The 13,573-nt window shown below is 47.0% G+C and overlaps 3 protein-coding genes across 3 annotated transcripts; 2 read left to right on the top strand and 1 right to left on the bottom strand.

Moving 5' to 3' along the window:
• Positions 1 to 456: 456 nt before the first annotated feature.
• ACET3X_009509 (uncharacterized protein) lies at positions 457 to 3,036 on the bottom strand (the record flags this gene model as incomplete). The annotated part of the gene is made up of 1 exon (XM_069455732.1): positions 457 to 3,036. One exon carries the CDS (start codon positions 3,034 to 3,036, stop codon positions 457 to 459), a length of 2,580 nt encoding a protein of 859 aa, XP_069302342.1.
• Positions 3,037 to 4,715: 1,679 nt separating this feature from the next.
• On the top strand, positions 4,716 to 6,073 carry ACET3X_009508 (uncharacterized protein; the record flags this gene model as incomplete). The annotated part of the gene is made up of 5 exons (XM_069456247.1): positions 4,716 to 4,787; positions 4,843 to 4,899; positions 5,106 to 5,507; positions 5,559 to 5,802; positions 5,859 to 6,073. The coding sequence occupies 5 exons, from the start codon at positions 4,716 to 4,718 to the stop codon at positions 6,071 to 6,073; spliced, it is 990 nt and encodes a 329-aa protein (XP_069302341.1).
• Positions 6,074 to 12,373: 6,300 nt separating this feature from the next.
• On the top strand, positions 12,374 to 12,900 carry ACET3X_009507 (uncharacterized protein). The gene is made up of 3 exons (XM_069456236.1): positions 12,374 to 12,472; positions 12,524 to 12,577; positions 12,633 to 12,900. Exons 1-3 carry the CDS (start codon positions 12,448 to 12,450, stop codon positions 12,812 to 12,814), a joined length of 261 nt encoding a protein of 86 aa, XP_069302340.1. The 5' UTR covers positions 12,374 to 12,447; the 3' UTR covers positions 12,815 to 12,900.
• The last annotated feature ends 673 nt before the right edge of the window (positions 12,901 to 13,573 follow it).

Raw genomic sequence — 13,573 nt, 5'->3', positions numbered from 1 at the left:
AGAGGAGATGGGGCATTAGTTGTTTGTGCGTCGACGAGTGTACCCGGGGGACCGTGAGAGGCCAGGGTGGTGGAGAGAGTGGCTAGGATGACGGCGAGGACGGTGCGCATCGTTGCGGTGGTTGAAGTCCAAGATAGTTGAGTGTGTTGGTGTAGATGGTTCGTAATTCTGTAGTTGGCGTAGAGAAGAACAACTACGGAGTAGAATCTAATGCTGAAGATGGGAAACGATGGAGGAGAGGAGGGGATATTATATAAATCTCTTCAAATATTCTAGACAATTACCAAAATCTATGAGGGTGACCTTGGTCGCGGCACACAGCAGACCGTGGACACGCTTCGCTAAAGAACATGGTCCCACAGTCCTACCCAACCCACCACAACGATGCAGAGAGTATCACGATTCGCATCAGCTTGGAAGACCAGAACTCACGACGCACGGGTATCAAATCTCCCCTCACCAATGCCGCGCAACCACCAACCACCCCCTCTCCTTCACCGCATTAAACAACACAGCAACCCTCTTCCGCTTAATCCCCTCCCGAGCCGACACGTCTTCAATCGCATGCTTCCCATCCAAATGCCTCAACAGCATCGGCCAGCTCTCGCGCAGCTCCTTGCCCGTCAGACCACCAAACCCCCCATCTGCGTGTTTCGGGGGACTCGGGTTCGTCGGCATAATCGCCGTCTCTTCAAACGTCTGCGCAATCTTATCCAGCCACCGCGCCTCGATGGAGGATGCTTTTTGCGGGGATAAGATAGTCGTGTGCGTGAACAGAGCGGGGTCAGGCACCACGAGCTTTTCCGCGGGAGATGTCGGTGAGACGAGCGAGGTGTGTGATGGAGAGGGCGAGGTGGGCTTGAGATGGAGCGGCGACGGGCGATGGGGTTTCGCGTCTCGGAGCCCGAGGTACGTAGGCGACTCTGCGCGTTGCGACGGGTTGAGCGCAATCGTTGTGCGCTGGCTACTCGTACTGCCGGCGTCTGAACTCGTGCGCGCAGAAGAGTTGCGCGACATGGCTGTCGATCCGTAGCGAGGGCTGAGTATCGTGCTGCTATCCATGTCCTCATCCGCATCTCTGCGCGTGCGTCGCAAAGGCGACGAGGTCCTGGCCGAGTTGAGAGAAAGCAGGCTGCTCCGTTTATCGGAAAGCAGACTATCGGCTACAGAGTCGTTGTCGCTCATCAGCTCTCTGCGCGCCTCTTCGGCTTTCTTGATACGCTCTTCTCGCTCAATCTCGGCGGCGACTTGGGCTTTGATTTCGGGCGTCACTCGTACCCAGGCGAACGTGCGTAACTGCGTGACCCAGCCGCCGCGCATGAGCCAAGCTAAAATCTCCATGTAGGCATCGCGGTGCTCGGCGGTGGGTATGAAGGTTCTGTACGGCCGGGGTGTACCAGAAAGCATGCTTAGAACTTTGGGCAGCGTAGGCAACGTAGGGAAGCGCTGTGCGTAGACTGATATCGCGGCGGGGAGAACAGTCATGTCGGCATTTGGGCTGACAATGTACGTGTCGCGTGGTGACAGAGGAGCGATAAGACGCGCGCGCCGCCAGTAGACAAGATGGCTCGCTATGTACTCCATGTCGTGCGCTGATATATTGTGCTTCTTTGAGATCTTCAGGAGCGACTTGGTGGGTATGATGTTGCGGATGTAGAACGCGATGGCCGCCGCGTTCCCACCAGCGTCGCCGCCCAGATCCTTGATCAACACCTCGGCATCCTCTAAGAGGAGCAGGGCGGCATGCTGCGTCATCGGCGCATCGTCGTCCTCCAGTATAACGTTCGAGGTCGTGAGCCATAGACCCGGCATCTGAGGTTCGATCGCGGTGGGAAGGTACGGCGTAGAGTCGGCTTGTGGGATCTGGAAGGATGTATTGAACGTGGCGTCGAAGTGGATGTGAGCGATCTTGTCGTGCGAGATGGCATCGAACATGATTGCAATGGACTTGGCAAGCGGCGATGTGCTGATAATCTTCTTCCACGTCGCCGTCAGAGACTCGTTGGTCTCCTTGGCACGCTGCTTGATGTCGATGATGCGCTTGGATTCCTTCCAGACGTACTGGAACCGCGCTTCCTCGTACTTGAGCGCCTTTGCATACTTGCGCGTGACGTTGTCGTACATCTCCTTGACGCGCTGCTGGTACTCTAGCGCAGGCGGGTTCAGCACGAAGACGACGTTGAACATGGTCATGTCGGGGTTGGTGTGGTCATGGCTTGTCGAGTTGCTGCGCGCGTCTGATCCCGCCTCTGAGGGTGCGCCCGACGGTCCGCTGGACATGGAGCCATGGCCATAGCCTGGCTCAAATCCGGCCGGCATTCTGAACGGCTCCGAGACGGGTTTCGCAGGCGCTTCGGGCGAGTCGGCGTCGTCGCCATCGCTGGCGCTTGTGAGATTCTTCATCAGGTCGCCATCCTCGAGCCGTTGTTTGTCCGATCGCTTCTTCTTTTTCCGCTTCGCCTTCTTCCAGAGCCCGTCTTCCCTGACAAACATGGGCGCGCCCAGGAAGACGATGCTCTCAACGCCCAGCTCGAAGCGCTTCTTGTTGTAGTCCTTGCTGGGGCTCAGCATCTTCTCCAGCGCATCCGTCTTGAAGCCCAGCACCGTCTCCCAGTCGTGGTCTCCACCTTTGCCCCGACACCCATTCGCGCCTTTCTCATCGTCGTCGTCTGCATCCTCCTCGTCAATCGTCTCCTGCCTGCCCCATAGCCCCGATCCGAGCTTGTCCTTGTCGCTCACGCGGCCCGTCAAGGTTCTTCCCGACCGGCGGCCGCCACTAGTGCGACTGCCTATCTCGATGTCATTCTCGTCGTCTGAGTCAGTGCTGCTGTCCCAATCGCTGTCCGAGCTTCGCGAATCGACGCTGGCCGTCGACGTGTCGTGGCGGAACCAGGCCGGGTCCTTGGCCGCGGCGAGGGCGGCTGCCGACGGCGATAATGGGGGGTAGTGGAAGACGAGGCGCGGCCCGAGCGACCGCGATTTCGTGACGAGAAGGATGGCGTGGAGGTTTGAGGCAGGTGGCAGTGGGACAGCCATGGGGTGCGTGGAGGACGCGCAGAGACACGTGCGGGGAGAGACCTCGGGAAGCTGCGGAGCGCCGGGAGATCTAGCCCAAAGCGGAATAGTTCTTCCTCCCTCCTGCTGAAGTTGTCCCATCAATTACTTTCCTTCGACAACTCATGCGAAAAGGAAAACACAAGCATAGCCACGCCGCAAAGAAGCGCCGACGCTTGCTATGATGTGCGCCCGCGGAAAGACGTGAAGAAACAATGTCGACCCTGGCGATGATACCAGCAACAGAGCCCGTGATCACAGGAGCTGATGACAACGATGGCCAGCACCAGTAGTGACCAGAATGCGTTGCGAACTCCCAGAGTGAAAGACTGCCCGAGCCATGTAGACACATGAGGGTTCTCATTAACGTACAGTGAAACGAACCTCTGTCCACCTGGCGCACTTTTAAGTACTCCAGATTACTCTCACCCACTAATAACAGAATGACAAAAGACGTACGACATGTCCGACATGACTTACACACCCGACTTTACTCCACGTTCGAGTCCAGGCAGGGTGCCCACCGCGGATATCGAGCAATACTTCCTAGGCGATAAGTTGACCAGATTAGCAAGCTTCATCAGCGGCGCTCCTCCTGATCTCCTGCACGACATCATGTTCGCCGCAACTGAACAAGAACTCAGGGCGCTCCTAGCTAATTTCAGCCCTTTGGATACACGAATCCAACCCAGAACCACTATGAAAGCGTGTTGCGCACGCCTCACGCGCTGGCTCGAAACCAGCAACCAGTTCTTCGCGATAAGTAAAGACGTCGTTCCCTACGCCTTATTCCTCCTTCTCAAGGTCAGAGTCGTGAGCCGCCGTACAGACCATCTGCACAGGTACAATCAGTCCACCAGACTCGGTGTCGCTGTCAAGATCGCGTATGGTAATCTGTGCGACGGCACGATATGGCCTGACACATTAGAGTCCCTTCTGGATATGCTCTTCGAGGATATACAGGACGCCGAGATTCAATTTCTGAAGGATCTGGATTGGAGAACTTGGGTGCGCGAGGATGAATTCAAGGAGTTTTTTGCGAGATTCAAAATTGTTTGGGATATGTTGCTTGATCACGACGATGAGACTGTCTAACCCACAGAGAGATTCCAGAAAGGCGGATTGGAAATGGACATGAGCGGCTTTGGTCCGTACGTGAGTAATCTTCTAGTCTTTGTCATCAATTTTCTCAGTTCTGTTCAGATTGGTGATTGTTGATGCTCTTTGCCATGATGACGCTTCCGGGGCCGTACGGCTCCGGGCGAGTCAAGGAGCAGTGGACAAAGCGTAGTAGTGTCTGATGCGCAATACCATCGCTAATGATGCCTTGGCCAATGAGCGAGCTACATTAGACGGGTCGGGCCGAGTGCAACTGCTGCGACCCGTGGTTAATTACAACAAGAGTAGGATCAACTATGCTCGTTGTGACGACGACCAGAGGATTACCAATCCTCGCGGCCTTGCGCCACAGTCTGTTGGCAAAAAAATGTAGGAATTGTCAGCCAAGGCGTAAGCATGGGAAATGGTACTGTGAACAGTACCATATAAAAGGCTCACCGTGAGCGATCGTTCTTCGGGTATCTGACATCACGATCATTACCGGTTACCCTGACCACAGTCTCGAGATTGCGCCAAAGAAGACATAGCGTGATCACTCCGAGATGTTGGTCCAATACAAATCAGTTTTCACGAGTATCCTTGTGCTTGCACAAACATTGCATACCTCTGTTCAGGCAAGACCGCTCGTAACAAACACTGCATGAGTGTTTCCTAACAACAGTCTCACAGGCCTTCGGTATTGAAGCACGCAACGCGTCTTGGCAAGTTAACCTCACCCCAAACACTGTATGTACCACTCCGAAACAACCATCTGTGATTCTACTTCTAACCAAAGTAAGGCCGATATCGCGAACACCTCTTACGTGAGGCTCGTGCGAAGTGCCAAGTTACCCTCAGGAAGGACTTATCGCTACGCCTTCTCTCCACCAACAGATTCCGAAAAACCTTACCTTCTTTTCCTACATGGCTTTCCGGACTCGTCTTACGGCTAGGTTAACCAAATCGAGTACTTCACACGGCATGGCTATGGTGTAATCGTACCGGATATGCTAGGCTATGGCGGTACAGACAGCCCAGAAGACTTGGAAAGCTACAGATTGAAGAGTATCGCTTCTGAAATGGTAGAGCTGTTGGACTGCGAAGGAGTAGACAAGGCCGTTACTGTAGGCCATGACTTTGGAGCTGCGATCCTCACTACACTCCAGGTGTATAGCCCCGACCGATTGCTTGCGCTCGCGTACGTAACTGTGGGCTATACCGCCCCCGGTGGAGACTTCACCCTAGCAGACGTCGAAGCTTTGAATAACCAGACAAACGCCCTCCTTGGATATCCTGTCTTTGGGTACTTCATCTTCCATAACACCGAGCGAGCAGTCCCAGCCTTTGATGACCATGTAAGTCATTCATGTATCCAATATGATTATCGGAGACTAACATGATCAAAGCTTGACTCTGTCTTTACCCTCTGGTTCACGAACAATGCGACCTACCACCGGGAACACGTCGCGCCTCTAGGCGCACTGGAACAATGGCTTTCTGAAGACAGAAAGGCACCATACGGTGGCATCTGGATCACGGACGTAGTGAAAGAACAGTGGAAGACCATCGTGATGGCCCAGGGTGGTTTTGCCGGCGGTCTGAGATGGTACAAGGCTATCATGGGCGGCGTCAATCAACCAGATCTACCAGGTAAGAGCTTCTCGCAATGTTCAACATGTATCAATTGGATACTAATGACCTTGCAGCGTTACAGAATGTGTCAAAGATTATTACTGCGCCTACGTTCGTGCTCACTGCGAATCTGGATCCGGTGTTTCCACCGAGCGTGACGTTGAATAATACGCTTCCGTGGGCACCTCGTGCATGGCCGAGAACGCTGGACTCTGGCCATTTTGTTCAGATGGAGAGAGCTGATGCGCTGAACGCTGAGTTGCATGACTTCTTGAAGTCGCTGCAATGAAGAAAGAAGGGGATTCACGTTCCAAGGTTGGCTTTGGTAGTAATGTGGATCGGATGCGTCTCTAATGTACAATAAGACATGTCGTCTGTGGAATACAGTTCTGCTTACTCTTCCAAAGCTCCTCTTCCGTGCTCTTACAACTTTATGGGTATCGTGTCTTGATACCACTCACATCCTGCACCGCGTCGTAATAACTCTTATAACGAACCTTGGAACGCAGGTGTATCGTTCACGATTCACTTCATTGCAATACACAACCACAACTACATTCTCATTTCACAGCACTTTTCAAAGCCACTATTAATATGCCTCTGTCCAAGCACTGCTTTCAAACCCTAGAGAGTATGACCGACACACACTCTCACCACCACCACAACAGCGCCCTAGCTGACACGACCACCTCATCGGTTCCCCACGATGCCCGCCCATCCCTCCGTCCACACCAGCCCTGTACCGCACCCTTTATTGCTCGCCTCAGTCTCTTCGTATTGCATGCGCCGCTCGCCACTGTGAAGTCTGCGCTCGCCTCAGCTACGACTAACGAAGAAGGCCCACAGATTGATGCGAACAGTGAGGTACTTCGCCCCAGTCATTCCACGAATGAAATGTGTCAACGCATGTTCCGCCTCTTGAACTCATTGACCATCATGTTTCTTGGTACTGACCATCCCAGTCCAGACACCATCCCTCTTGCGCTATGTCTCCTTGTCCGGTATCGTGTCGCTCTCGCCTCCACATCCCGACGTGCAGCCACAACACCCACGTATGACGTACTGTGTGCAAGCGAGCGCATCTCGGCTCCCATTTCGTATTACAACTCTACTCCACTTCTATCAACGCAGATTGGTGACGCCATGCTTATTGCTCTTTCTGTGCACGTCGCGTACAAGCTCCTCGCCAACGACAAAGCATAGTTGAACTTGCAGCACTAGGTAGGGCCACTACAGTGCACGGTCACTCAACGCCCAGGTTCAGTCAACGCCCCACTAACAACATAATATATTTATAAGTATTGCAGCTGTAGCGCAACAACAAATCATAATAAAATTGCGCAAAGCTGGATTTATACTATATACAGGTCTGCAAAGATTTTGCGCTATTTAAAATATTTTTTGGGGGTGCGGATTGCCCGCGTTTTGGTGGCTTTGGGTGGAACTAGCTGTGCAACTACCTAGGCTTCTACAGAAGCTGTAGCAACACTAACACGTTTCTAACGCTTTGTAGCTAGCTTATAGGCTTTTAAAGCTTTACGCTTACCCTTTTAGGGTAATTGTATAGCTTTTTTAGCGTCGCGGAGCCTCTTCTAATATTGTTTCTTAGCTAGCTTTGTAGCTATCTCCTTCCTCCGCACCTCCTGACGTCTCTCCCGCTTAATACGCTTCTCCTAGAGTAGCTGAAGCTTATAGAGACGAGCTTACTCCCTTATCTTAGCTATCTTAGCTTTTTGAAGTTATTATTATATAGCTTATTATTGTCGTAATACCTTATTATCCTAAGCTTATTGTACACGCTTAGGTAACTAGAAAATAGCTCCCCTATAATACCCCTAATTACTTTTAAGCTATAGGGTATAGGACTTATTATCCTATCTCTTTTTAATAGCTAGAGAGTCCCTAAGGCCCCTAACCTCTTTATAGAGGATACTATTTTAAGCTATAATATAGTATAAACTTCGTTTAAGCTTTTTAACGTCCTTACTACTCTAATCCTTTACCTTACAGCGTATAATTAACTTAAGCTTAAGCTAATCCTCCCTAGAGAGTACTAACTAGCTGCTATCAGAATCTAAAGCCTCCTTAGTAAACTTCTTAAGTATAGTATCTAGGTTAGCTAGGTATATACTAGTAGCTTTAAAAGACCTCTTAATAAGTAGAGGTTTAAATATAAAGGTCTAGGACTTCTAGAAGAGTAGGAAGAAGTCTCCTTTAGTTAAATTAAGTAACCCCTAACTATTCTAAAGGTATCTAGCTAACTTAGTTAAGTAAGTATTTAAGAGAGGTTTAAATATCCTAATATTAAGGGGTTAAAGCGTATAGGTAGCGTAAGGGGGAAATACAGCTAATAGGATCTTATTGTTGTTATAATAATTAATAAAGTCTATTGTTACATAGGACCTATAGCTGTTAAAGAGTAGTAATTAATACCTAGTTAAAGCGTATCGTCTAGTCTCTCTTTTAAATACCTCTTTAAGCTAAGCTAATCTAATATCGTTATTACTCTAGCCGGAGGGAGATAAGGTTATAAAGACTAAGTGCTCCCCTACTTATATAGCATTAACCTAGCTTAATTAAATAGCTCTATTAGATCCCTAGAAGATGAGTGAAGGACTTAAAACGGAGCTATCTAAATAGATACAAGCTATTACTATTATCTAGTCACTTAAGCTATCTTTAAGCGCTTACCTTACCCCTTTTTAATCCTAGAGTGCCTTATTGAAGATACGCTTTATTCTCCTAACTCGTCTAAGCTAAAACCCCTTCTCGTCTATATTAAATATATAGATAGGCTATACGTTGTACTCCTCTATCTTTTTAAGGAGAAGCTTAAAATATAAGCTATACTTAGCCCCTAAATCAGCTTTGTGCCGTTGCTTAATCATGCCTCTGTTGTAGCGAGAGATAAGATGGTTTAGATGCTAGAGGAGGAACTAGGAAACCTAGCTTTTAGAGACCTTCTTGCCAGCTAACTAACTAGCAAACTGCTGTATTATTGTTCTCGTAGGTGGTAAACGTCGTTTAGTAAGCGATTGTATATATCGTACAAGCTCGGCTTCGTGTTGTGGGTGTAGGGATCGATGGGAGACCCCGCGCGGCTCAGACATGCCTTAGTGTCTTCGAGCGAGCGTACTTCGCTCAACACCATACTTGGCAGCAACTTTATTGTACGAGAAATTATCTCCTAGCTTGCGCGATTCGATTTCTTCAATTGCTTTTTAGATTGGATCTATATTAGTGGAGTTATGACGCGCTGAAGTTTTGTTGTTATGGTGTTGAGGCGGGGCGTTGACTGAACCTGGGCATTGAGTGACCGTGCACTGTAGGGGTTAATAAACGGTACGCATTAGAAGCTGAGAAATATTTCCTTAGAACGATTGGGTACGGCATTTGGGTTCGACAGGAGGAGTTTGTGCATTTGAGAAGCAGATTCGGAGTTTTGTGGGTGGAGGCACTTAGTGGAGCTGAGAGGCCTGCACCGCCGGAATTTGTACTCAAGAGACTGGGGAATCGTTGAGTTCGACTTGACATGGAATATGCGCGGGGTCGGGCGTGCATCTCACACTTACGCGTGGGCACGTGGTCTGGCGCGGCGTCATCGAAAAAGCCACGTCGCGTCATTCAATTTCCTCTTCAACAACAACAACCAGAACAACAATGATCGACGCGTGGAGCAAAGCCCGCATCGCGATATGCCCACACTCATCGCATGGTGGATCTTTGTTTCAAGAGCGCACGCACCAGGCATCTACCAGGACCGTCATCATCGTCACCTAGCAGTGCCCGTGCACCAGATGAACCACGTCGCCAGTTGAACCACCCCCACCACAAAACAACAAAACTTCAACGCGTCATAACTCAACCACTATACAACTAATTTAAGAAGCGATTAAATATTTAGAATTACGTAAAGCTGGAGATAATTTCTCGTACCGCGAAGTTATAAAAAGATTTAGAGTTAACCGCGTTACGCTAATAAGACGCTACCATAGCGATAACGAGGCCTATAGTATACGTAACCTCTCCCTTTATCTATAATATAAGACTAAGCTTATATAATATATTAATATACTTACTAAGTAACGTTTACTACCTATAAATAAAATAATATAATACTTTACTTTAGATTTAGCTAGAAAGCTAGTTTTAGAAAGCTAAGTTTCTTAGTTTATTTACTAGTACCCTAACTATCTTATCTCTACCTATAGTAAAGGGATAAGTAAGCTTTATTATAATACTAATTTAGGAGCTAAGTATAACTTATATTTTAAACTTTTAGTTAAAAAGATAGAGGAGTATAATATTTAACCCTCTTATATATTTAATATAAATAAAAAGAGGTTTTAACTTAAAAAGATTAGTAGAATAAAGTATATCTTCTCTAAGGTATATTAGGATAAAAAGAGGGTATACTAACTACTTAAGGATAGTTTAAGTAAGTAAATTACTATTATAGCTTATATTTATTTAGATAGTAGTATATTAAGTCCTTCTCTTATCTTTAAAGTAACTAATAAAGCTATATAAATAAGCTAGGTTAATACTATATAAGTAGGAAACTACTTAGTATTTATAATATTATTACCCTCTAACTAGAGTAATAATAATATTAGGTTATATTAGCTTAAAGAGGTATTTAAAAGAGAAACTAAGTAGTATACTTTAACTAAGTATTACTTACTACTCCTTAATAGCTATAGATCTTATCTTATAATAGACTTTATTAATTATTACTATAACTATAAGATCCTATTAGCTATATACCTACCTTATACTACCTATATACTTTAACTACTTAATATAGTAATATTTAAACCTCTAGTAAATACTTACTTAACTAAGTTAACTTAATACCTTTAAGATAGTAAAAGGTTACTTAATATAACTAAAGAAGACTTCTTCTTACTCTTCTAGAGGTCCTAAACTAAGGTTTTTAAACCTCCCCTTATTAAGAAGTCTTTTAAAGTAACTAGTATATACCTACCTAACTTAGTAGTTATACTTAATAAGTTTACTAAGAAGGGATTAGATTTAGAAGCTAGTTTAAGCTCTATACTCTTTATAAAGGATTAGCTTAAGTTAAAGTTAATTATATATTAAGAAGTAAAAGATTAAAGTAGTAAAAGTATTAAGAAGCTTTAATAAAGTTTATACTACCTTATAGCTTAAAATATACTCCTCTATAGTAAGCTTAAAGGCCTTAGGTAGTCTTTAACTATTAAGAAAAGGTAAGAAACTAAATCTTATACTCTATAGCTTAAGGATTATCCTAAGTATTATAAAAGAGCTATCTAGTAGTTACTAATAAGTATTAAATAAGTTTAGAATAATAAGATATAATAATAATAATAAACTAAGCTTAAAAAGCTTTAAAAAGCTAAGTAAGCTAAGATTAAGAAGGTAGCTTATAATTACTAGCTTTAACTTTAAAAAGTAGCCTATATTAAGTAAGAGAAGGGTTAGGAGGAGACTAGAAAGTAGAAGGCTATAGAGAAAGTTAAAAGAGAGTATTATAGAAGCCTCTATAATACTACTAAAGCTATATAATTACCCTAATTAAGTAAGTATAAAGCTTTAAAACCTTATAAGCTAGCTATAAAGTATTAAAAGTATAGTAGTATTACTCTAGCTATAGTAGGAGCTATAAGGGTTGCACGAGCTGCTCTACTGCGTAGTTGACGGCAACGACTAATAACGCCCTCTAAAAAATTATCTAAATAAGCTAAAACTTCCGCAGGTCTATATATAGTATAATCCTAGCTTTGCGCAATTTTATTACGATTTGTGGTGGCTGTATAATTCAATATTGTTGACTATATTGGGTTGTTGGGGTGGTTCAACTGGCGACGTGGTTCATCTGGTGCACGGGCACTGTAGCAGTTACGCCTCGCTTGGTGGCCTGCGCGACTGGAATCGACGCGTGCATCATACATTCCATCGAGAAAAACAACGCTTACACTTACGTCAATTCAGCATAGCATGACGAATAACAAGCCTTAGACTGCGCTGTGTTGAGCCTCTTACGCACACGACGTGCGACGTCGAGAGACGTGTAGCCTCAGTCTGCATGCCGCTTCGGCATTCGTCATTGATCCTTCCCCGCACTCGCGGCATCACCCTTTGCTTTTCCAACACCTGCACAAGCACATATGCAATGCACGATTGGCCTATAGTCGTGTCGCATTGTTGGTGTTCCTGGACTAGCTAGTGCAAGGGCGCGACGTTGGCGATTTTATCATGACATCAAGACCCTGTTTCAGCCCAGGGCCCTCTATGGCGATCTGTGAGATCTCCATACTGCTCTTTGTTCTGCATCATTACCTGCCTCGGACGGACTGGACTGACACGGCCTGGAACGATCCGCGAGATCTTTAGATCGTATTGCATCATGTTCCTGCAGCTTAGCGCGCGGCCCGCACACATTGGATCTGAGATCTCACGTGTACGTGAGATGGACGCGTGGGATGGCTGACAACGCGTCGGCACTCTATGATGTTTCCTGACGTCGTGGTAAATATGTCCAGGACAGCGGTTGATGTATAAATATGCCCCGTGAAAGCACGTTCTGTATCCATCAAGCATCAAGCATCAATCTACTCTCATCAACATCTACCACTTCAACCAACCACTCACATCTTCAATCAAACCTACACCGTCAACATGTCCGACCAGTACAAGCCCACTGGTAAGAAACACCACTCCTTACCTTCATTACAAGAATCTGACTGGCAAACAGAGCACGGCGGCCTCAAGCAGGACGGCACCCCAGACAAGCGCGTCGGCACCGGCGGTACGTCTTCAAGCTCCCTCCAACCGCAAAATCATGACAACTAACAACAAACCAGAGTTTGCTCAGGGCAAGGTCGACCCCCATGAGGCTGGCAAGCAGGGCGGAGCTACATCCGGCTCTGGAAGCACCGACTCGTCCACTGGCTCCTCAGGCTCTGGCGGCAGCGCCAAGGGCGAGTTCGCTCACGGCAAGGTCGACCCCGTTGAGGCTGGAAAGAAGGGCGGACAGACTTCTTAGATGGTCGAGCGTTATACCCGAGATGGATCTATAGGTCATCTTTGTTGGAATATATAGGTGTATCTTCAATCGATGAAGTTATCGTATACGCTGTTAGCTGCATTCTGATTATGAGTCCCCCTCACTTGACCGTGTAACGTACGATGTGATTATTTAGTCTTGTTAAATACACGACGTGGTTGAAGGGAGCGCAACATTATCTTCAGCTTAACACCGTCCACAAAATCTGCCAGGTGCTGGCAGATATAGCTCCTCTCCAGCTCTACTATGCAGAGTACGCTCGTAGCAATACAACGACTTGATTACCATAGCTTGTGTCTGTCTGAGGACCTGAATAGCTTGTCGCGTTCAGACGATGCCAATGTATTTTCTTTCGGCATCACAGCTGCAGCTATATGCGATAGGTAGGTGGTGTACAAGCGCAAGGTTCGCTATGAGCGAAGACCTTCGAGCGAGAGGTGTAGATTTGCATGTTGGGCAGTATATCCCTATGCATCAGATTCATGCGATCCTTAGCCAAATGTCACAATCCAGACACTAGCCTACTAAGTCGTCACGCTCGTAGAAGGCACTAAAGCATTAGTGCTGCTCTGCAATTTCGGATCCGGAGTCTCGTACACTATTCTTGTAATGAGTCATGGACTACATATCGAGCTTCCTAGCATGCCTCTGACGCTAGTCCCTAGAAGGTCTGAAAGGAATCGCATCGGGTGGACTGAAAGATCTGTAGACTGTTATCGCTGTGCCTGAAGCAAGAAC

This window comes from Alternaria dauci, chromosome 10 (assembly GCF_042100115.1).
Source record: "Alternaria dauci strain A2016 chromosome 10, whole genome shotgun sequence".
NCBI lineage: Eukaryota > Fungi > Ascomycota > Dothideomycetes > Pleosporales > Pleosporaceae > Alternaria > Alternaria dauci.
Note: the sequence above shows the minus strand (reverse complement) of the source record. Positions and strands in the feature narration are given on the sequence as shown.

Coding starts and splice junctions, on each gene's coding strand:
- ACET3X_009507 (XM_069456236.1), top strand. CDS start 12,448: ATGTCCGACCAGTACAAGCCCACTG. Junction 12,473..12,523: donor CGACCAGTACAAGCCCACTG/GTAAGAAACACC, acceptor ACTGGCAAACAG/AGCACGGCGGCCTCAAGCAG. Junction 12,578..12,632: donor CAAGCGCGTCGGCACCGGCG/GTACGTCTTCAA, acceptor ACAACAAACCAG/AGTTTGCTCAGGGCAAGGTC.